This window comes from Sus scrofa, chromosome 4 (assembly GCF_054392235.1).
Source record: "Sus scrofa isolate SSC_HxYL_T2T_F1_AM1 chromosome 4, Sscrofa_HxYL_maternal_Yorkshire_Landrace_v2.0, whole genome shotgun sequence".
Lineage (NCBI taxonomy): Eukaryota > Metazoa > Chordata > Mammalia > Artiodactyla > Suidae > Sus > Sus scrofa.
In genome coordinates, this window is record NC_139386.1 from 106,845,150 (window position 1) to 106,869,964 (window position 24,815).

The following is a 24,815-nucleotide window of genomic DNA, read 5'->3' on the forward strand; positions in this document are numbered from 1 at the left end:
CCAGGTTAAAATGGCTTGGTTGCCCTGACCTCCAGGAAGCTTAATATGGGGTCTAATGAAATGCAACACGCCTCTGACATCAGAGCCTGTCTGACCACACATCAAAGGGGAGGAAGTAAATGCTTTGATCCTCTCAGTCACTGCTCTCTACCGAATGTTCTAACAAAAGGAGGAGGGGGCTGGGGTGGGGGTGGGGCTCAGGGACTTTGTTTTTTCTTTCTGCTGTTAAGGGTCTCCCAGTCATGGAGACCTGTGCAGGCAAGCAGAGGGGATATGGAAATCAAGCTTTGGGGGATTGTCTGAGTGTGATTTCCAGGGCCCGAGGTCTTCATTTATCTTCTCCAAATCCCTCCCCTTCCTGTACTATGACTCCTGATTTCTAATATTAATGAGTTTCATTTATGTAGCTTGAGACTTCACTTTCATTGGTCTGGGAAAGGCAATAATGTAAGCCACATTATTCTACTGAAAACATTTTTTTTAACCAAGTGCCATTTTTACAAAGCATTTCAGATCTTGTACCTGCACCAGTTACAACTGTCTTGGCTTCTGGTGACCACAGAATGAAGTCTGGATGCCTTACTGCAGCGCACATGTTCCCTTTGTGACCTGGCTGCCGTCTAGACCCTGGTCTGTGTGTCTGCCTCTCCTTGCCTGACACATTAATCTCCAGCAGTCCCCAAGTGCCTTGTGGCATTTCACCCACATCTGTGCAATTGCTGGCCCTGCCTTGGGACAGGCCATTCCACATCCCTGTGGATTCAACCAACCATGGAAGGTATACGGCTGACCCCTGAACAATACCTGTGAGGGTCTGACCTGCGAGGGTGGGGGTAATGGAGGTGGAGGGAGACCCTTTGCAGGGCAAACCCGTGTTGTTCATGCATCAGCTGTATAAATGAATGAATTTTTAAAATTTATATCATTGTGTATCTCCTTTCTGTTGTGCAGATTTTCAGTGAAGAGGGGAATGTGAAGAAAAGAGAAGCGAGGGGCCAGGGCCTCCCCAGGGGGAAAGGGCAGCTGGAAGAGGCAAGACAGGATCTTCTCTGGCACACTGGCTGGTGTTGGGCTGACTCGGCATGGTACTGACTCTGACCTGGCTGGGATACAACTCAGAGCTGATGTTCTGATGTTCTGAGGGCACAAGGATAGGCCTGGCATATTTTGTTGGGGTGGGAAGGAGAGAAAGAGATGGCAGGAGCCAGAAGAGGGAATTAGGGCTGAGAAGGAGAACAAAGCTTAGGAAACCCTGGCTAGCAGTGGAGAAGGGCTGGAAGCTTGCTGTCCCAACTGCAGGAGGACCAAAGGCAGAGAAACAGTGTCCTGTGAGCTTTTTAGAATCCAAGATGCTATGTTTCCTTTCAGTACTTAAAAAGTATCCACATAAAATGGGAAGAAGACATCTTCTAAAGACTCAATAAAACATGAGGAGGAAGAAGGTTAAATCCTGGCTGAAGGTGGGTGTGCTGGGGGATGAGGCTGGTTGCAGGGTCAGCGGGGATAAAACTGTGTTCTTGTAGGGCGGTGTACCTCTTCTCTCCCCTGGGCTTTCCAGGACCCATTAAAGGAAGGCAATGCTCCCCCAGTGCTCCTCCTTCCCAGCAGTTTGTGCAGGAGGACTTGTTAGTGGCCAAGGTGTCTCCAGCACCTAGACTCTGAACATCTGCCACAGAGCAGAATAAGCCTTGTGGCTGGATGCACAGGAACGGAAAAACTGAGACCAGGGACCTGGGGGTAGGTGGGGTCTCCTCTGCTTCTCTTCCTGTAGCATGTGCCATTTTCACCACTCTTCTTCCACTGGCAGCACCTGTATTCCTCATCCACAAACCCAGAATGGCAGTCGTCCATCCCCCTTAAGGAAAGAAACACTTGGGTGGGAAGGCAGCTCTGTGTAGTGCGTGGAGAGTGACCTTGGCTTTGCTTCTTTCTTTGGCCTTATGATGGTGGATGTACCTAAACAATCTGAATATGTGTTTCCCTCTAGAAAATGGAAGCAGCAGTAACATCTACCTCTTGGATCACTGTAAAAAGTAATTAAATGAAGTAATTAAATTACATAAAGCACATAGAACAGTGCCTGGCACAAGTTTCTGTATAACACACTGTGCAGGAGGGAGCTGGACCTTCTTCCAAGGCACTGAGAAGCTTTGCATGGACACCTTGGATTTTGCCTTCTTTGTATTACCCATAATAATAAAGATTGAATGCATTTTTTACCATAGAAAACAAAGGCATCCCACATATCTGTTTTTCTCTGCGCTTTTCTTAGTTCAACCTTGCAGCAGCCATCAAAAAAAAAAAAAAAAAAAAAAAAAAGTTCTTTCTCCAGGGAAGCATTCCCTAACCATCTCTTCTCCAACTTGATCAGGCACCTGCTATGTTATCTGCATTCTGCAGAGGTGCCTACACTAACTTCCTATAACTCACTTCCACTTTATATTTATATGATTTTTCCAATGAATGTCTAGAATGCTTAAGGGTAAGGACTATGTCCGTTTTGCTCGCTACATTCTTCCCAGGGCTTATTACAGTGCTGACTGCTCAGGAGATATTTGTTGGCTGAATAAAGTAGAGACGGATGGGTGACAGACAGATGAGGAGGAGGAATACATGACCTTTCCCAACCTGGCCTGGTCCACCTTTCCCAGTTCCATTTCCCACACTCTCTGCCGTTAGCTTTCATGGGGCCTCCATGTCTTGGGCATCCCAGTCGCTTTAAACTGCTCTTATAAGATGATGCTGGAACCACCTCTACAGCTGTTTATCTAAGATCAAAATCCCTTTCTATGCTACATCAGTTGGTAGACAGAATGATGATGTTAGTGTTACAGTGAAAAGATGACAGTCTATTTCAGGGAATAAGCAATAAAGAAGAGGATTTGGTTTGGAAAACTGGAGACACCCAAGAAACATGGAGCTCTTTTCAAATACTTGAAGGATTCCCATGATGATTAGGCTCATGCCCTGCAACTTTAAGGACCCGAATGAGAAATAAAAGAACCTATAGGGGACCACATTTTGGCTCAATATAAAGGAAGAATTTTATGATAAAGATATGTGGCAGAATGGCAATGGGCTACTTCAAGTGTTCATAGGTGTATCGGTAGAGGTATCTAAGCCGAGGTTAGAAAACCACTTTGAGATGGCTGTATTTGAAGATCTCAAGGCTGCTTGCACCTTGGTTTACACACTCTTCCTGTGGAGTAATGTTCCTATTAAACCAGAATCTGAATGGGACCTCCAAGAACTCTATGGATTTACTGGAGACCAATCAGTGACTTAAATACTTAGGCTTTTTATTTAAAAATACTTTGGCTGTACCCACAGCATGGGCAGGGATAGAACCCATGCCACAGCAGTGACCCAGGCCACTGCAGTGATAATGCCAGGTCCTTAACCCACTGTGCCACAAGGGAACTCCTTATTTTACCTTTTGACAAAGGGCTTACATGGACTAGAGAAATGATCTCTCAGTTCAAGTGCTCTCTTCAGGCAGAGACCAATATAAACATGTTATCTCCCACAATGTCACTCTATCCTTTTTGCCTTTTTCTTTTTCTTTTTTTCAATTTTTTGTCTCTTTAGGGCCGTACCCGTAACATATGGAGGTTCCCAGGCTCGGGGTCAAATTGGAGCGGCAGCTGCCGGTCTACACCACGGCCACAGCAACGTGGGGTCCAAGCTGCGCCTGAGACCTACCCCACAGTTCACAGCAACGCCAGATGGATCTTTAACACCAGGGATGCTAGTCAGATTCATTTCTGTTGAGCCACAATGGGAACGCCCTTTTTTCCTTTTTAATCTCCCAAGGAACACGCTTCTCAGGCAAGGTATGCACAGGTTTCCAGAGCACCTGACACTCTTCCTTCTGCTAAGATCTTGGCTCCACCTAGCGGCGTGACTTGATGTTTTGTCCACAATGGGTGCAGGGCTGGGGCTGGAATGGGGAGGCTCCTGTCACTTGAATAGGTTTCGTTGCTCGTTGACTTGCTATCTCCCCGGTCTTGCTCTGATGACTGGGAGCCAGCTGACTTGAGTTGGTGATGGCACTATTCCACTCTGCATCTTTAAGAGGTCTGCCTCTATCAAACCCCATGGTCTTAGCAAGGAAGGAACTCACGGCTTCCCAAATTGTGCATCATGGCGCCCAAGGAGTTCCAAAGAGGTATTTTTGGCAGTCATCACAGGGAATGAAGTAAGACAGGCTAGGCTGTCAAGGATCCACCTCCTTCTACTCATTCACTTATCCCCACTTTCCTATAAACTCTTCCACACTGTGTCTGCAACTATTTTTTCTTTCTTATAGATTTTGTGTAAAATTTATCAAAGAAAAATTCCTTGCTAAAAATAGTGTGAAACCTCTTCTATTTCCCTTCATTTTAGAGCAAATCAAGACTGAATAATTCATGGACTTGCCCAAGTTTACAGAGCTGACTCTTAGAACCAGAACTCACCCTTCCCGATGGTCTCGTAAGGGCTGTCACCCCAAAGGAGTGTAGTCTTCATCCATGGGTACCTTGGTGGTCAGGCCAGAGTTTCCTGCCCCTTTCCCTATTTACATACGAGAAATGTGACTGTAATGACATATGACATCATCGTTTGTATTGTTGTCTCGTTCTAGAAGAGTTGTAAAAGAGTTAGTTTTATAAACAGGACAACTGAATCCTGGAGAAAGCAAGTGCTTTGTTAAAAGTACATGATTTGTCCATCAGTGACCAACACAACAAAACACCAGCTGTGCTCTCCCTTCTCGCCTGCCATGCTAAGTTTAGGGTTTTGTACTTATGACATTAATACTACAGGAACATGTGAAGAGAGAACGCTTTACAGTAAGTAAACATCTGACCATTGCCTGATTGATGTCTGCAATGCAATGCACAAAGATAGGAGTCTTTCTGGAATTCTGATTCAAGGGAAATGAAGGGATAGACAACATAATTCAACAATTATGTTATTTATTTGATGGCTTGTTTTTTTATTTTAATTTTTTTCCACTGTACAGCAAGGGGATCAAGTTATCCTTACATGTATACATTTTTCCCCCACCCTTTGTTCTGTTGCAATATGAGTATCTAGACATAGTTCTCAATGCTACTCAGCAGGATCTCCTTGTAAATCTATTCTAAGTTGTGTCTGATAACCCCAAGCTCCTGATCCCTCCCACTCCCTAAACTAGAATGTAATGAAGGCAGTGACCATGTCTGCTTTATTTATTACTGTATTCCAACATCTAGCTCATTGCTGGCACAAAGTACACACTCAATATATAATTGCTACATGAAAAAAATATGCCTCTACCAGCAACCTTGAATCTTAAAAGGGCTGAAATATTAAAAGTGCTGAGTAAGTTAATTACTTATACTCAATGTTACCCTCAGCAGCCAGCTAGACCAATTAATTATAGCCTAGGTTTTAAAAGCTCAAAGATGAACCTTTGAGGATAATGATGGTGATGATGACAAGGATGAGAGCATCCATAAAGAGGGTTGTCTGCTCTACTACAAAATAAACTGAACTAAAACGTTACCCATCTAATTTTTAAAAACTTGTATTAGAGTAAACAGTTTAGGAAATTTTGAGGTAGGAATATCCTATATATACTGTGTGGGATTTTGCTTCTCAACAACAGAGGGCATTATTATTATTGTTAGCGTATAACCACATAAAATATAGACAACAGACAGAAGGAAGTAGTTGTTCTAGGCCAATACTCTACAGTTGTTTTATTGATGATTGCTAACTCCAGTAAGGAAAGGTTTTTTCTATTTAATAATAAACTGTTAACAATTCTCCTTGAGTTCGTGTCCTGCTACCCAGGAGTTTCCTGGTCTAGTCTATTTAGTCAAATGTTACCCAGATTTGCTGAACTAGTGTCCAAATCTGCAGCTCAGCTCGTCATTTGTCACAGAAAAAAACAAGTCTCTAGAAAGTAAAACAGTTACTGAAGTGGATAGTGTTGTGGAAATGTGCACTCCAGTTATTCACTTTTTAAATGTTAATAGTGAATTGGTAACTGCAAGAAGGTGTGGAACACAAAGTTCCTGCCTCATGCGTGATAATTCTCTGATAATATAAGAAACAAACAGATTTCATGGTTCTCTGGGGAGACTGGGAGAACACAGTTTAGGGAGAACACAGAGAAACATCTTCTAGTAATCGACATGCCTCCTTAAAAAGAGACACTATTATTCCCACACCATGACCATAGAAGGAATTAGATACACCTTGGAAAGTCATTCCTAGGATTTGCAGGATTTCAGACAAGTAGATCCAATTTCCACCTTCACTGGATAAATGCAGCCCCCAAGTTATCTACAAAAAATCGGGAACTTTATATAGGTTACATACAGATCAAATATCATTGGGTTGCGGCTCAGCTTGATCCATGTAGATCTAGCCTACTTCAAAATTTAAGCTCCTGATTAAAAAGTCCAGTTAGGTAGTTTTTTTTTAATATGTAATGATTTTTATTTTTTTCCATTATAGCTGGTTTACAGTGTTCTGTCAATTTTCTACTAAACAGCATGGTGACCCAGTTACACATAAATGTATACATTCTTTTTTTGCACATTATCATGCTCCATCATAAGTGACCAGACATAGTTCCCAGTGCCACACAGCAGGATCTCATTGCTAATCCATTCCAAAGGCAAGAGTCTGCCTCTATTAACCCCAAGCACCACATCCATCCCACTCCCTCCCCCTCCCCCTTGGCAACCACAAGTCGATTCTCCAAGTCCATGATTTTCTTTTCTGTGGAAAGGTTCATTTGTGCCATATATTAGGTTCCAGCAGCTAGGTAGTTTTAATGTGTACTTTCTTAGGATTATGATGTCTTAACAACTGTATTCCCCTGGTTTTTCATTTGGTCTGGTGGTGGAATACCAGTGAAACCACTGATAAGCTGTGAAGGTACCCCATCTCAAGTACCTGGGCAAAAACTGGTTAGTCTCTTTAAGGGTTGATGTCTTTTCAAAATTAGTTACACTGAAGAGAGGCAAAGAGAATGATAGGGACAGACGGAAGGAGAGATAGAGATATTCTCTGATGCTCACATCTATTCTTAGAATGATATGTTTCAAAGTAAATTGTGTGTCAATTTTATGCCCTTCTCAGCAACTTGTCTAAGGCACCCTCTCATGGATGCTGTGGTCGGGAGCTACCTAAATCTTATCTTATTCTGAAGTACACTTGGGGGCAGGGTCATGTGTGGCTGGGGAATATCTACTTGCCAAGTTGCCTGGACAATTGCAGATGAGCCTTCTAGCTAATTTTAAGTTGGTTATTCTACCTGATCCTTCTTTGGAAACCAGAAGACAAGTCCACATAGTTGCTCACATTGCATCTGGATCCTTCTGCCTAAAACTTGCAAAGGCACAGACCTCTTTGGATATGGATTGTTGGCTTGAGTGGCTCTAACCAGGGTGGGGCTGAACTCTCTTCCCCAGACAGCGCTGAAGGCGGGTAGCTTGGGCTAGGCAAGGGCTCTCCTTGAACACCAGTGTTGGAGTACACTGGTGTTGCTGTTGTGCTGTAATCTGCAGCAATATAGTGCTTTATGGAAAAGAAGAGAAATTTAAAAAGAGGCACACTGGTTAAGTGGAAAGACAAAAAGAATTTGTAGTGCGTGTTTCCAAAAATCAAGCAGAGAGATTGGGAAGAGAAAGGGGTTAGATTTATCAAGGAAATTCTGTGGTGTAAATCCAAGTATAGACTAAAAATTTAGAGTTCTCACTCTATAATTGGGTTTCTGTTGCCTCTAAGACTGGAGAACTAACTAGCAGTGATCTATCTTTCTTTAATATCGTCATTCATCATAGCCAAATCTTAGTATGCTTATCCTAAAATAAGAATTACAGTATCTTCCGGAGTTCCCGTCGTGGCTCAGTGGTTAACGAATCCTACTAGGAACCGTGAGGTTGTGGGTTCGATCCCTGGCCTTGCTCAGTGGGTTAGGGATCTGGTGTTGCTGTGAGCTGTGGTGTATGTTTCAGACGCGGCTCGGATCCCTCATTGCTGTGGCTCTGGCGCAGGCTCCGATTCGACCCCTAGCCTGGGAACCTCCATATGCCACTGGAGCGGCCCAAGAAATGGCAAAAAGACAAAAAAAAAAAAAAAAAGAATTATTGTATCTTCTTTGCAGGGGTGTTACATGGATTATACCGTACAATGCATGTGAATTGTGAAATGCCCTGTGGGTACTATGTGAGTATTATGTGATCTGAAACATGTCATCAAAAATACTCTATTTTGGGGATGACTTAGATTATGATATAATGGTCATGGAAGGGGTGGGTGACCACATGTATGTTTCCTATAGGTGACAAAATGTCTAACATGAAGATTCAAACACCTCTGGAATTGAAAAATTCAATTTATAGTGAACATGTCTAATGTATATATGAGTCATATAATTTATAAAAGACTATTTAACTGTATTATATATCATAAAATATTTAAATTATATAATAATAATATATATAAATTATTTCAATATTTTTCCCAGAAGGTCCAAGATCTTAAAGATCATGACTATTGCAGATGTTTCTCTATAAGGCTCCTGAAATGAGTATTTCCATATGAGCTGTATACACTAAGTTGTTAATCCATTATTTTCAGTTTTTTTTCTGATGATACCCTCCATGATTTGATCATTGCTCAAGGTCAAGCAAATCTCTGAGTCTATCTCAATGTTAAAATAATTCAAGTACTAGCCAATGTTTATGAAAGAAAAGTTGGTAGGCATAAATTTATTTGCTTTGCCATATTTTAGTCCTGTGAAGTGATGCTCAACTACCTTCCTCTCCCTGCAAAACCACAGTTTCTCTGCCTCTCTGGAGCAAGGTCCTCTGAGCAAAGGTTCCTGATATTATTCTCATCAGAATGGCAAATGGTGGTTACATGAAAAAAGCCTTTTGCAAAGGGAACTCCAAGCACTGGACATAGACAAGCCAAGAGAGGAAGTTCCTTGATGCACAAGGGTTGGGTGGGCTATGCTACCCAACACATATTCCACTGTCAGTGACAACAGACAACAGCATTCCACTGTTAGGTGACACTGCACATCTTTTTCACTGCAGCTCATGGAGAGAGGATCATTTTTCTGCCTTGCTTTTCACACTTTGTACATGTAATGTTTTAGCCTTCTGCCTATACTATTTCATTATCATCATTATTGAGATTTTTTATAATCCTCCCCAATTATCATATTTATTATGCATCTATTTTTATTCTGCTAAGCTTACCACAGAGTGGGCTAAGAGCTCATGGCTTTTCATACAATCTGGCCTTCCACCACAGAGCAACAAAGCCATTACATAACTATTTGAAATTAATATAGTTCAGTCACTGGCAGATTTGAATAGATAAAAATTGAAGCCCAGAGGATGAGCCCTATAATGCAAAAGAGAGACAAAGGATGTGGTTAAAAACAAATGAGTACTGTGCTCAAATACTCAACTATAAGGCCCTGTGCTAGTAGGTCCTCCTCTCAGAAGCTCACCTTAGAACTTGCTCTATGAAAACCACATTTTTTAGCCTCCTGAAATCTCTACTGTCCATGCATATCTTATTTTCTACTTGTGTATTTCCTACTCTCTGAGCTCATTAAGGGACACGTCTCATGACCTAGAATCACACTTAATACCTAGCATAATGCCTGGGGCATTCCATAGACATTTGCTGAATAAGAAAGCAAACCAACATCTGCCAAGGAAATGTTGAGCATTTAGGCACTGTGCAGAGCACTAGGAATATAACAATGAAAGGGCAACTGAGACCCCTTCCCTCAGGGAGCTCACAGTCTAGTGGGGAAGGAAGCCCAAGAACTCCACAGGCAACTGGTGTCACGTGGTGTGTACTTTGATGTGATGAGATGACTGCGGAACTGAAGAAAAGTCATGCACAAAGCCCTGCCAAGTCTCTTAGGACCCAAGATTAAATTTCCCTTTCTCCATTTAAAGCAACAATGGCAAATCCAAATGTTTGAGGGAGCCAGGTAGCTAACATTGATAAGACAACAGAGGGGAATGGGGACTACAGTGACTTGGAGAGTCCACACTCCAGCTGCAGGGTGCAGGAGCAAGTCAGCTCCAGCCGACCAAAGTCATGCAGGCTTGAACACTGGCCCAGTGTCACCATACCTAATTTTTTCCCTAGGAAGCAAGCAATTTGGATTTTTTTATGTGAAATCTCTGATTTCAAAGGTGGACAACTAATTTTCTGTTTTGGTGGCTTGGATCCGGCTTGAGAACTCCCAGTTTGCACCTCTGATTCAGGGCTTCCACTGAAGGGGTGCCTCTTAGGAGGACCCTGTGTGCCATGCCTCCCATGCTTGAATCCCAGAGCCCAAGCTATCATCTCTCCATCTCTCAGTCCCCACCCCTCTCTCCAGCTTCCTTTCACACCCTATTCCAGGAAATGTCAAAGGCTCTCAATCAAAACTGGTTGGGGAAGAGTTGACACCTACAGCTCATGGGAAAATGGGTTAACCTTTGAGAAAAGTCAGAGGTACAGGGCCCCTGGGAGGTGGGGATGTAAGTGGAGTGGAAGAGACCCGCAGGGAACTCTCTGGAGTTTCGCATGATGGGCAATGCTTTCCTTTAAAAAGCATTAACCAAGGTCAGATTAACAAGTCAACACTGAAACTGTAGCCAAACAAGTCTCCCTAATCATGGGGAGAAAGCAGAGAAGGGGCCAGAGGAAAGGGACCAGGGGACGAGGCTGACTCCAAAGCCTTCCCTTCTCCGGTCCCTGGCAGGCTTGGGGCATATTTGATAAGGTGAAGGGAAATTGCAAAATTAGAACTGGCAACTTATACAGAGAGGCCCAGTGCAAGGACGTGGGCCTGAGGCAGGCTGAGAAAGTTGAGGAATTGTGGGGGAAAGAGGATTTGGCAGCCTGACTTCCTGTGGCTGTATCCAAGGCTAATTAGTTTGCAGTGTTCTGTGTGTGCCTGAATGGAAATGATCCCAGGACTGAGAGGCACAGGGGTGAGGAAATCAAAACCACATGCACCAAGAAAGAAAGGGGAAGGGACTGGTGGGAGAGGAAGGCGAAGCGGGAAACCTGTCCTTTCAGCTACATTTTCTCTTTTCAGGAGACGGCTCTCATCATTCTGTTTCATGGCCAGTAAATCACCACCATGGCCCTGTCGATCACATCTCCCATCTGCTGCAGAGCTCATTAAACATCAAAAGACGGCCTATCAGTTCTGCTTAGTTAGAAGTTTGACTTACTAGAGGTCTAACCAGGGAGGAGTTTGCATGTTTTTAATAATAGCTTAAGGAACTTCTTAACACCCCATAAATTACTTAATGCAACAAACTCTTCCTGTAGTCCAGCCAGCATGTGAAAGTTGTTGAATCAACCCAGACCAACCCTATGGCAATGGCTTTTGGCGGATGCATTCCAGAAGACAGCAGAGCTCATGCTTTAATTCACAATTCTGAGCCCGCTATTAAAAACAAGTTACCTTGCTGTGTCTGTCCTCCCTGGAATGTGCCACTCAGGATTCCTTTGTCTTTGTATTTCTGACTCACCGTCTTAAAAGATAACTTGGCTGGACTCTTAGATGTACGTGCTGTGGAGTCACATTGCCAGGCAGCTCACAGCAACAGGAAATGGTCGAGTTGAGAGATGGATTCATAACCAGGGGCAATAAAACCAGAATCCTGCCATGATCTTGATGATACATGCTCGGCAGACATTTAAATCAATAAATATTTATCGAGTGCCTATACTGGATTAGATCTGAGACATACAAAAATGAATTCAGACATCCTGACTCCCCTTAAAGAGTCCATAGTGCTATAGTCTCGCATACACATTCTGAGGTTTCACAAAAAACGAAAAATGGGAGGATGAAATTTCCTCCATAGCACCCTTTAGAAGCTCCTTGGGTGTTGGTTGCATTTTGCTGTCACTGCTTGATGCCACCTAGCCTCTTGTGTGCTCAGCCCTGTGAGGGACACAGCAGCATCTGCTCAAGATAAACTTAAAACAGGTAAAATTCTGGGAATATACAGGGACAAGAACTCAGCCCCTTCCTCCAGACTCCATTTTATTTTCTAACCACTTGACGAGGACCCAAAAGAAATTTCAGGCACGTGTCTAAGCATTTTTCCCTCTACAGAGCAGCCTATCTGGCACGAGGCTAATATTGAAACAAAAACTAACAGGGATGAGTATCATGCTATTATTTTATGGTTGATGGCATGCCTGCATCATGCCAGAAACTGAACCATGCTGGCAAAGATTAGAACACAATCCCTCACCTCAGAGTATGCCCCTGTCTGTTTAAAACAAATCCCACCCCCTTAAGAGAAATGACCAAAGTATGAAGAGGATTCTATGGTAACAGGAGAAGGTGCTCAACTCAGACATGTGTGTGAGCAGGAAAGGCCTTCTTAGCAAAGATGATGTATAAGCTGAGTCTTAACCATCTAGCCCGGGGCAGGGAATTGGAACACTTGCACCATTGGTGTGGCTGTTAGCAATTACCTGTCTCTCAAAGCTTCATGATTTCATTATCATTGTCTCTAGCAGACAGTTAATGAACAATTGCTACATACAGAAAACTGTGCGAGGTACCCTAGATTCAAAGGTGACCTCTATTCCTAAGTGACATACAATTTAAGAATGATTAATGGATGACTAGATGATAGATAGATAGATAGATAGATAGATAGATAGATAGATAGATAGATAAAGATGGTGATACCTAGTCTGTACTTTTCTTTCATGTGGCAGTACTAGTTTTAAAGGGCTTTATACAGTGCCTCATTTTATCCCCACTTTCTTGAGAGGGAGGTAGGAAAGATATTACTTAATCCATTTAGAAAATGAAGAGACTCACGGTAATGAATAGTACAGACGGTCAGTGCACAAGACTGATTACTTGAAGGAAGAGGGAAAGGAGGATAAACGTGGGTAACGGGAAGGAGAAATGGGCCGGAAGAGTGATGTTTCCAGGGAAAGCAGATGCACCGGCCAGCTGAGGTGGGAAGAGAAAGCCATCATTCTGAGCACCTGGACCACGAGCAGCTGTCAGTGCTGGAGCAAACTCTCACGTGAGGCTGAGCAGTACCTCTGTGAAGGCTTGGGGGCTTGGGTAAGGGGCCAGGGAGCCACCATTAATAGTAATGTTGAGAGACAGAGAGGTGGAAACACTGTAAAGAGAAACAGTCTGTGAAGCCTGCCCTGGGCTTGCCCCTAATATGGCATTTGACAAGGTCAGCATCTGGTTGGGGTGGGGTCAGCAAGGGCTGGGGGCCAGGACGTTACTGCAATGACCTTTCTCCCATCCCTTCTCTTCACCCCTACATGCAGGCCTTAAGTCTAGACTCCGCTTAATGTGCCTCCTCCAGCAAGCCTTCCTTGACTTCACCAGCTGGAGTAGAGGCCCATCTGAACTTCCACTGCTTGGTCCCCACAGGGGCCTAAAGCTCTCAGGGTCTCTGTCTCTCCCTCTTGCCTCCCTGAGGCAAGGACCATGTTCCTCCCAATACTTTCTACAGTGACGGGCAAAGGGTAGGTACCTGAAGTTTGCTGAGTAACTAAATGAATGGATGAGCATGTGTACATAAGATGAATATCACTGGATCCTCCAGACAATGACATCTGTGCCTTCTACATAAATTATCTAGTCCCTGGAATCTATGGGACACTTCCCCTCCCCCATCTAAAGGGGGGAATTCCTCCCTTCAGGAATAGGATAAGTACCAAAACACATTTGTGATGGCTGTTTTTATATGTCAGCTTGGCTGGATTACAGTACCTAGTGATTAAATCAAACACTAATCTAGGTGTTGCTGTGAAGGTATTTTATAGATGTGATTAAAGTCCATAGGGAGATTATTTTAGATAATCTCAGTGGGCCTGATTTATTCAGCTAAAAGGCCTTAAAGGCGGAGCTGAGGCTTCTCTGAAGAAGAAACCCTGCAGCGTCAGCCTGGTAGCTGCCCCTCCTGATCGCCTGCACTAAGGACCTGGGACTTGCCTAGCCAGCCCCCACCATCACATTAAGCCAATGCCTTGCAATAAATCCCATACCTATGTTTGATTTGCTCTGTTTCTCTGATTGACTCCTGACTGATAAACTAGAAATTCAAAATGTCTGAAAGGGTTTGAGCTCAAAGTTCCCTAACGCATTTTCAGTAAATAAGAAGATGTCAGGTTTCCACAGCTTTAAATCATTCTTGCTGGCACAAGAATGTATCAACACTCTCCTTGTGGCTGATACATTCTCTCAAGTACCTTTTCCTAACATGGACCCGTTTAATCTGTGTTAAATCCATTGACCTAACCCATCTTCCCAATCATGTCTGCAGGTGTGGGGAGTAGATCTCCTTAGCATCAGATAGGGCTGCTTTGCCACCGTGAAGTGGTACAGGTTGAACTGGCTCCAAGACTACAGAACTGTCCATGACTCTTGAGGTTTTCAGACACAATTCCAATGGAAGGTTCCCCACACCAACAAGCAAGTCTGGGACACTAGCAGGGTGTCCAGGAGTCAACTCAACCCTGACACCATCTGCCCAGAGACAGAATCAGATTCCACAGGTGAAAAGCTCAATCCTGAAAGACCATCCTCCATTTCTTTTCTTTTTTGCTTTTTAGGGCTGCACCCATGGCAGGGGTTCCCAGACTAGGGAATCAGAGCTACAGCTGCTGACCTACACCACAGCCACAGCAACGTGGGATCCAAGCTATGTCTGCAACCTACACCACAGCTCACGGCAATGCCAGATCCTTAACCCACTGAGCAAGGCCAGGGATCGAACCCACAACCTCATGGATGCCAGTCAGGTTCGTTAACTGCTGAGCCACGATGAGAACTCCACTCACCCTCCATTTCCTTCACCCATTGCAAGCCCAGGTTTTTACCTGTACTTCTGATGGATTAGATGTAAATCACAAGTTCTTACAACCTCCTCCTCAGGTTTAATTAGTTTCCTAGAGTGGCTCATAGAACTCAAAGAAGAATTTTATTTACTAGATCACTGGTTCATAGTAAAAGGCTATAATAGAGGATACAGATAAACGTCCAGGTGGAAGAGATACATACGGCAAGGCATGGGGAGAGGGCAAGGAACTGCCAAGCTCTCTCCAAGTACCATTCTCAAAAATCTCCACATGTTCACTAACCCAGAACCTCCCTGAACCCTGCCTTTTGGGTTTTTATGAAAGTTTCATTACACAGGCATGACTGATGAACTCATTGGCCATTGGCAACTGCTCAATCTCTAGCCCCTCTCCCCTCCCCAGAGGTCAGGGGAATGGGACTGAAAGTCCTAACAACCCTCTAGTAACATGGTTGGTTCTCTTGGAAACCAGCCCCTACCCTTGGGTTGGATCCCAAAACCCTTTTCCCTGAGGCATCTTCAAAAACTGAGGACAAGAATATTACACCATTGTTCTTATCGCTGAGGAAATTCCAAGGATTTGGGGAGCTGTGAGCCAGGAACATCTGAATGATCGAATATATTCTTCCTATAAATCACAGTATCACAATGACTTACTCCTGAAGTTTAAGTCACATTACTTTTACCATGCTAAGTTTCAAGTCCTTGAAAAACACCCCAAGCCTTCCCTAGAATTAAAAACAACCTAATGGACACTGCTTGGTTTTGGCCGGCTGGAGGATAAGGGAAGGAAAGAAAGAACTTGAATGGTTGGTGGTAAAGATAAAGCATGCTCTGAGTACTGTAATTCTCTAGGTGCATACTATTAAGTTTTTCATTCTATCTGTCTCTGCATCTCCTGCTTATTATTGTCAATTGTGTAGGCACAACTCTTTTCTCAGGCTTCATGATTCACTCGCCCTTTGGGATTGTTTCTACTATCTCAAAATTAATTCCATATGTATGTGCAACCTCCCATTTATTTTCTCACCATCTTCCATTTTAAAAAATTATCTCTACTTTCATTTTGTCATAGTTATACCCCTTTTCTCAGTAGCAGTTTTAATATTCTCATTACTTTTGCATTTATAAGATATACAGAATAAAAAAAATGTTTATAAAACATCTCAAAATCATGCACAAATGCAGCAACTACTCTAAATATTAAAGAAAAAATGGTTGGCTGAGACCGAAATGGCAGGGGATTGGCCAACAGCGCCATCTGTTGGTCATGTGTAGAGTTGGCTTCTTTTCGGCTTTGTTATTCATAAAACATTGTAGATGGTCCTTGAAGAATGCAGGGGTGCGGGATGCTGACTGCCCCCTTGCTGTCAAAAATCCACATATAACTTCGCAGTGGACCCTCTATATCCTCAGTTCTGCATCCACGGATTCAACCTGCCATGGATGGTCTAGTACTATGGTATGTGTCTATAGAAACATCTCTGGACCTTCACAGTACAAGCATCAGCTGTGTTCCTGTGACAGTTTGTAGAAAGAGGAACTTCTGTCATGATTTCAAATACCTTACAAGTACCTGCTTCCCGTGAATGGTAAAGCTCTTCTGCTAAGGACCACTTTGGTCACCAAATGATGAGAGGTGGGCCTTTTGGGGGGCCAGGGGAGCCCACACAGGGGATCTGTTCACTGCCCTCAGTGCTGAGGCTCTTTTCAAGTGACCACACAGCAATCAGGGAGAGGGCCACAACCTAGATTCTCTACTCTGGCTGCACGTCAGGACTTCTGGGCTGAGGCACAGGTCTTGGTATGGTTTTAAAGTTCCCCCAGTTGATGATGGTGTATAGTCAGGGCTGAAAACCATTTACCTAAAGGCGTAAGAGAAAGACATGGGAGAGAGAATGTTCCACACCTTTGACTACGGACTCATTTTTTAAAAAACAGAACATCTCTGCAACTGTAGCCTATTGAACATTAATTAGAGACAAACAGGCTTAGATTTTAGAAGAATGTTGGCTACAAACAAATCTGTAGACATGTTCTAAATTTAGCTATGTAAAATAAAATTTATATATAAATATGAAAAAAGACAACAAACTTCACCAAAGGATTTAGATTAGGATCAATTTCTGTGTTTTTATATTTGTCTATATTAGTTATTTACTAAAAGGATCATGTATCACCATTATAATCAGAAAAAAAAATGAGTTCAAAAAAATACAAACCATCATTCTATTACTAAAATATAGGCAAAGTAAAGATGACCGATGGAATAGTTCAGGGAGAAAAGGGTGAATGAAGCAGATTGTCACCACTGAATATATTCACTTTTACTTTCCATCCCTTGCTTCACTTCCATACCCTGTACGACTGCTTTCTTTTAGGTATTGATTGTTTAGCCTGCTGAAAGAACGCCGTATGCTCAGACCAGGGCTCTGCATTACTGCACTTGGGAATAAAGCTGTTCCCTAGAAGAACAAAATGGAGGTAAAATTTGGTGAGTAGACCTCTTAGATAGAACACATTGGTCCATGCAGGGAAAGGGGCAGCAGAATTGTCACCTGTTTGATATTAAGATGGTCACTTATTTGTTATACATTTTATGGGTCTAAAAATTTAGTCTTAAGCAGTAATGATTATGGCATCATCTATACATGAGTTACTTTAGAACAGCATTTTCTGTCTCAAAACAAAACAAAACAAAACTAAATCCACCATAGGTGAACTTCATTTACCTTTTAGAGAAAGGAGGAACCAGGGATGGCTTTTGCATTCCTAGCATGACAGGTAGCTTTCCACAATCTCAGGAAGGACCATGGGTCTTGGCCACAGCAGCATTGCCAGCCCAAGGATGAGACAGGAAGCTGAATGCCAGTTGTCCTGTTCTTAGAAACTTCCTGGGAATTTCATTAAGGGCTTTTTTCATGAGATGTTCAAGTTTAAGGGTTAAGGATGTGGTCGTCTGAGGAAACACAGAGCTTTATTCAATGGAAGAAAGTACTGCACTGACAAATGTACCAAATATTTCTGTGCTTGTGGATCACACCCTCCGTTGGTTGATGCACTATCTCCTGACACATACCTTCAGACTTTTGTGACCATTAGAATCTTGGGTTGAATGGACCTAGGATTAGATCAACTGAGCAGTTCATTAAACCAGGAACATAACCCTAGCTGTTAAATGGCTCTAAGCAAGTGACTTAATCTTCCTGATCCTGAGTCTTCTTTTTGCAAGAAACAGATTTGCTGTGATCATCGAATAAGGCAGAGTAAGAGAAAGAGCTTTGTAAACCATACGTGGTTTGTAAACTATAAGGTTAGGCGACATAAGGTGAAAACCAACTTGTTCCTCACTCTCCGAAGAGAAATTTTCTCCCCAAGCAGGACACCTTTTGTCAACAGCGCACACTCATCCCCACCCTTACTCAGCCACCCCACTGCCTGAATGCCTGGCCCCTCCTCTTTTCCTGTTCAAATTCTACCATGATTCAACACCCCAAACAATTTCTACCTAGCCCAAGAAAACACTTTCTGACCAGTCTAGGTGTCCGTGATATCTCTCATTTCTAAATTTCTCTAGCACTTGTCATTAATGCCAAAAAAAATGATCAATTTGTCTTGCCTTCTATTCTTTCATGTCTTTCCATCCTGTCTCCTAACCAAATTAAAAAAATATTTATTTATAGACATAAAACATATATAAAAGTGCCCATGTAGCACAAAATAATCCATGAAACCACCACCCAAATCACTCATGCACTCATGGAACCATCATGAAGATTCATAAATAGAACCTTACCACTGTTTGGGGTAGCCTTCTAGACACTGCCTCTACACTTCTCCTAAAAGGTAAGCACTCTCCTGACCTTTCCTTCTTTGCCTTTTTAAGGGCTGCACCCATGGCATATGGAAGTTCCTGGGCTAGGATCAAATGGGAGCTACAACAGCTGGCCTTCACCACAGCCACAGCAATGCAGGATCCAAGTCGCATCAGTGACCTATGCCAGGGCTCACAACAACGCCAGATCCTTAACTCTCTGAGCGAGGCCAGGAATCAAACATGCATCCTCACGGATATTAGTCGGGTTTATTACCTCTGAGCCATGACAGGAGCTCCTTCTCCTGACTTCTAAGGCCATAGATTAGTTTCACCTATTTTTGGATTTTCCGTTAAGTATGTATTCTTTGATCCCTGGTTTCTTTTGCTCAATGCTGTATTTTGATAATCATCTATGCCATTGTATGTGGCAGTAGTTGCTTCATTTTCATTGCTGCATATTACTCATGGCATGGATGTGCCACAATTTATTTCTCCATTCTACTGTCTGAGGACATATTTCCTAAATTTGGCTATTTGAAATAATACTGCTATGGACTCTCTAATATTTGGCTCTTTGCAAACACTTGCATGCACTTGTTTGGAATAGGACAACTAGGTCACAGAAGATGCATATGTTCAATGTTAGTATTTATTAAGTTTCTCAGTGTGGTTGCACCAACTTACACTCCCAATAGCAACAAGCACATGTTCCATTACTCTATAATTGCCCCAGTTGGTATTAACTATCAGTCTTTTAAAAGTTAGCCAGTGTGTTGGCATATCATATAATTTCATTGTCATTTTAATTTGCATTTTCTTAAAAACAAATGAGGTTGAATAATTTTTCATATGTTTATTTGACATGTGGACATTCTCTTTCATGAAGAAAATGTCTAATTTTTACTAGGTTTTTTTCTTAAACTGTAGGAAACATTTATGATATATATAATGCAAATACGTTCTCCCATTCCATGGCTTTCTTTTTCATTTTCATAAAGGTGTCTTTTGATAACCAAAGTCACCCATATTTTAGTATTCTTCTTTACGGATAGTGATTTTTGCGTCTTGTTTAAAAAACCCTTGCCTATTCTAGAATCCTAAAAATACTCTTCTTTGTTATTTTTTTAGGAGCGTTATTGCTTTATATTTCACATTTAGATTTTAAGCCACCAGGAACTGGAGTTCCCATCGTGGTGCAGCAGAAACAAATCCGACTAGGAACCATGAGGTTGTGGGTTGGATCCCTGGCCTCGCTCAGTGGGTTAAGGATCTGGTGTTGCCATGAGCTGTGGTGTAGGTCGCAGACATGGCTCGGATCTGTCATTGCTGTGGCTCTGGTGTAGGTCAGCAGCTACAGCTCGGATTGGACTCCGTAGCATGGAAACTTCCATATGCCGCGGGTGCGGCCCTAAAAGGACAAAGGACAAAAGACAAAAAAAAAAAGGCCACCTGGAATTGATTTTTTAATACTGTGTGAGGTAGGAGTCAAGATTCAGTTTTTCTCATATGACTATCCAATCGACTGCATCATTAATTAAAAGGAGCATTGTTTCCTAACTGCTTTGCCAGTGATGCCCATATATGTGTGGGTCTGATTCCAGACTCCCTGTTCTGTTCTATTAGTCTACTTGTCTATCTTTGTGTTACCACTCACACTAAATTATTGTAGCTTTATAATAACTCTTACATATGGAAGAGTAAGTGTTCCATCTCTAAGCTTCTTAAAGATTTTCTTAGCTATTCTTATCCCTCCACATTGCCATATAAAATTCTCTATATATTTTGTTTACTTCTTTTTTTAAGGATTTTTATTTTTTCCATTATAGTTGGTTTACAGTGGTGATAAACTTCAATTCATCGAAATCAACAGCCTTTGCATTGGGAAAGACCCCAGTGGCTGGACTCAGTGAGGTTCAGGTTCTTCATGCCTCCACGCCGAAGGAATTCAGCGAGAGACAAAGTGATAAGCAAGAAATAGATTAAGATAGTATTTTGTTTACTTCTAAAAAGAAAATCTGTAGAAATTTTGATTGAGATTGCACTGAATCTATAGATGAATTTTGGGGAAAACTGATAACCTTGACAATATTAAGTCTTCCTATCCTTGAGTCAGTTCTAGTTTTTCTTCAATGCCTTTCAATATTGCTTTATAGTTTTCTTTGTAAGTAATACACATTTTTCACTATATTTATTCCAAGGTAGTTGATGTTCTTTTATTCTAAGCATTTTGTTTGTTTCCTTTTCTGTTTATTGCTACTCTACATACACTTAATTTCTGTTTATTGTCCTTGAAGCCACTAAATTTGCTAAATTAACTTACTAACTCTAAAAGTTTATCTATAAATTCCTTTGGATTTTCTAGGTACACAATTATATTCTCTGAAAATAATAAATTTTACTTCTTTCTTCTCTCTAGGTATGTGTTTTATTTCTTTTCCTTTTCTTATTATACCATTGCATCATTGGACCTCTAGTACCCTGATAATCACAAGTGATGACAGCAGGATTCCCTGTCTCAATTCTAGTCTTGGGGAAATCAGTATTTCACCACTTAGTGTGATATTTGTTGCAATTTCTCATAGATGCCCTTTATCAGGTTAAGGACATTCCTATTCATTTCTACTCGTAGTTTTCAAGGAAGTATGTTTGTTTTCTTTTTGCTTTGTTTATTTTTAATCATGAATGAGTTCTAAATTTTAGTAAATAATTTGTGTATCTACTGAATATATAAAATATTACCTTTATACTGTATTATGTTAACAAAGTAAATTCAAGTTTTATTCATATTTTGTGGATATTTATATGGACTGGAATTGATGGAGTACCTTTATCAGGTTTTAGTATATGGATTATGTTGCTCTCATAAAAATGAGTTGAGAATTGATTCCACCAACTCTATTGGTATAATTTCTTCCTTAAAGGTTTGATTTAATTCACCAGCGAAACCATGTGGGACTGGGGTTTTCCTTGTGGAAAGATTTTTTTTTAACTAACCAATTCAATTTATTTATTAATAGATAGATGGCTATTTGGATTTTAGATTTCATTTAGTGCTTAGATTGGTATATTGTGCTTCTCAAGGAATTTGTCCATTTTATCTAAAGTTTTAAATGTATTTGCATAAAGTTGTTCCTAAAATTCCCTTATTGTATTTAAATGACTGTAGGATCTGTAGTGACATCCTCTTTTCATTCTGATATTAATTTGTGCTTATTTTCTTCTACTGGTGGTATCAGGGATTTAGAAATTTTGTTATTCTTTTTGAAGAACCAATCTTTGTCAAATTTCTCTATCACCTGCTTTGTAGTTTATGGTTTTACTTTTTATTTTATTCTTTCTACTTTGGGTTTAATTTATGTTTTTCTAGCTTCCTTTTTTTTTTCCCCCTTTGGTCTTTTGTCTTTTGAGGGCCGCACCTGCAGCATATGGAGGTTCCTAGGCAAGGGGTCGAATCAGAGCTGTAGCTGCCAGCTTACACCACAGCCACAGCAACTTGGGATCCAAGCTTCGTCTGCAACCCACCCCACAGCTCACAGCAATGCCAGATCCTTAGCCCACTGAGCGAGGCCAGGGATTGAACCCGCAACCTCATGGTTACTAGTCAGGTTCATTAACCACTGCGCCACGACAGGAACTCCTTTCTAGCTTCTTAAAGTAGAAATATAGATCACTGAATTTAAACTTCTTTTCTAGCATAAGCACTTAATGCTAGAGATTTCCCTCTACATTCTGCTAAGTTTGGTTACATCTCTCCAATTTCAATATGTTGTGTTTTTATTATCATTCAAATAAATAAATTCTAGTTCCTCTTGTGATTACCTCTTTGATTTGGGGCTATTTAGAATTTTTTGTTTTTGCCTTTTTAGGACTGCATCAGCACATATTCAAGTTCCTAGGCTAGGGATTGAATGGAAGCTGAAGCTGCCAGCCTACACCACAGCTACAGCAACACCAGATCCGAGCCACATCTGTGACCTACACCACAGGTGATGGCAATACCAGATCCTTAATCCACTGAGTGAGGGCAGGGATTGAACGTGTGTCCTCATAGATACTAGTCAGGTTTGTTATCACTGAACAAGGGGAATTCCCAGAAATATTTCTTTAAAAGTTCAAAATATTTGAACTTTTCTAGAAATTTTATTGTTCATTCCTAATTTAATATTATTTCACTAGGGAATAAGTTTTATAATATTTCAGTTTTTAAAAAAACTTACTGAGACTTGTTTTTTGTTTTTTGCTTTTTGGGGCCGTATCTGTGGCATATGGAGGTTCCCAGGCTAAGGGTCAAATCTGAGCCACAGCTTCCAGCCTACACCACAGCTCTCAGCAACGCCAGATCCTTAACCCACTGAGCGAGGCCAGGGATCAAACTCAAAACCTCATGGTTACTAGTCGGATTTGTTTCAGTTGCACCACAAAGAGAACTCCCTGAGACTTAATTACTAGTCTGTGTGTGTGTGTGTGTGTGTGTGTGTGTGTGTGTGAGAGAGAGAGAGAGAGAGAGAGAGAGAGAGAGAGAGAGAGAGAGAGAGAGAGAGAGAACAATCCATCTGTACTTTGTATGTTGTGTAGCTGAACACGGTGTTTTACAGATGTCAATTAGGTCAAGACGGTTGATAATGTTCTTCAAATCTCTATTCCTACTGATCTTTTTGTCTAGTTGTTCTACCAATTACTGAGAGAAGAGTATTAAAATCTTGAATTATGATTATGATTGTGGACTTCTCTATTTCTTTCTTCTGTTCTGCCCAGTTTTGCTTCCATGAATTTCAAAGCTCTCTGGTTAGGTGCATACACATTTACGATTGTTATGTCTTGCTCAACAACTGACAATTTTCATCGTTGTAAAATGTTGTTTATCTCTGGTAACACTTCTGGTTTGGAGGTATACTTTGTTTTTGTTTGATATTAACACAGTCAATCAAGCTTCATCAGGCTTAATATTTGAATAAATGTAATTTTCTTTTTTTACTCTGAATTGACCTGTGTTTTTATGTTTAAAGTGTATCTGTTGCAGACAGTATATAGTTGTCTTAGGTTTTTACAGAGTCTGACAATCTAAGCCTTTAAATGGAGTGCTTTATTTAGTGTAATTAGTGACAGGGTGGGATTTAGGTCTATTTTATCCTTTTTTATTTATCTTTTTTTTCCTGCTTTTTTTTCAGGGTTAGGGGTGAATTCAATATTTTTGGCATTTCCTTATACCTCTGTTGGCTTTTTAGCTGCACTTCTCTAGACTGCTTTTATTTGTTTTTGTTGAACTATAGTTGATTTTAAATATTGCATTATTTTTGGCATATAACAAAGTGATTCAGTTATATATATATTTATATATGGATATATATATATATTCTTTTTCAGATTCTTTTCTATTATAGATTATTACAAGACATTGAGTATAGTTTCCTGTGCTATACAGTAAATCCTTGTTGCCTATTTTATATATAACAGTGTTTACTTGTTAATTTTAATTTTATATTCCTAATTCATCCTTCCTCCCACCCCTTTTCCCGTTGGTAACCATAAGTTTATTTTGTATGCCTGTGAGTCTGTTTCTGTTGTGTAAATAAGTTCATTTGTATTATTTTTTAGGTTCCATAAATAAGTGATATCATATAATATTTGTCTTTGTCTGACTTCATTTGGTGTCAGAACATAGATAGTGATGAGTTTTCTTAGTTCTTATCTATTTGAAATGTTATAATTTTGCCCTCATTTGAGGGATATTTTCACTGGATATAGATTTTATGTTTATAGTTCTTTTTTTCCCCCTCTCAGTACTCTTAAAGATATTCCTATTTTCTTTTCAGAATGTTGTTTCTGACGAAATCCCGGCCATCACTTGAATTGTTCTCAGACATATGTTACTTTTCTCTGATTGATTATGGGTTTTATCTTTCTGTTTGGTTTTCAGTAGTTTAACTTTGATATGCCTACTTGTGATTCTCATTGCATTTATCATGATTAGCACTTAATGAGCTTATTGGATCTGTTTGTTTCCCAAATTCAGGAAATTTTCTGTCATTATTTTTCAAATATTTTTTTTCTGCCCCACTTTATGACTCTTTTCTTCCTGAGATTCCAATTACTGTTAAATTAAATCACTTGACATTGTCCTCCATGACACT

General features: G+C 41.0%; 1 protein-coding gene and 1 long non-coding RNA gene across 27 annotated transcripts in view; both read right to left on the reverse strand.

Annotated features, from left to right (window-relative positions):
• Positions 1-24,815, reverse strand: part of HAO2 (hydroxyacid oxidase 2) — a 199,242-nt gene that overhangs the window by 83,852 nt on the left and 90,575 nt on the right. For 3 of the 25 annotated variants that reach the window (XM_085023414.1, XM_085023433.1, XM_085023415.1), the window contains one exon: positions 4,458-4,554. The exons of the other annotated variants lie outside the window; for them this stretch is intronic. In XM_085023414.1, the coding sequence (XP_084879540.1) occupies positions 4,458-4,509 (52 nt within the window). In that variant the 5' untranslated portion in view covers positions 4,510-4,554. The remainder of the gene's footprint in view (positions 1-4,457; positions 4,555-24,815) is intronic. 25 annotated transcript variants of the gene reach the window in all.
• The window catches only part of LOC146404163 (uncharacterized), a 35,923-nt gene continuing 25,706 nt past the window's right edge, over positions 14,599-24,815 (reverse strand). For both annotated transcript variants that reach the window (XR_014844336.1, XR_014844335.1), the window contains exons 2-4: positions 17,600-17,826; positions 17,226-17,332; positions 14,599-16,732 (exon numbers count right to left, since the gene is read on the reverse strand). This is a non-coding gene — a long non-coding RNA (uncharacterized LOC146404163). The remainder of the gene's footprint in view (positions 16,733-17,225; positions 17,333-17,599; positions 17,827-24,815) is intronic.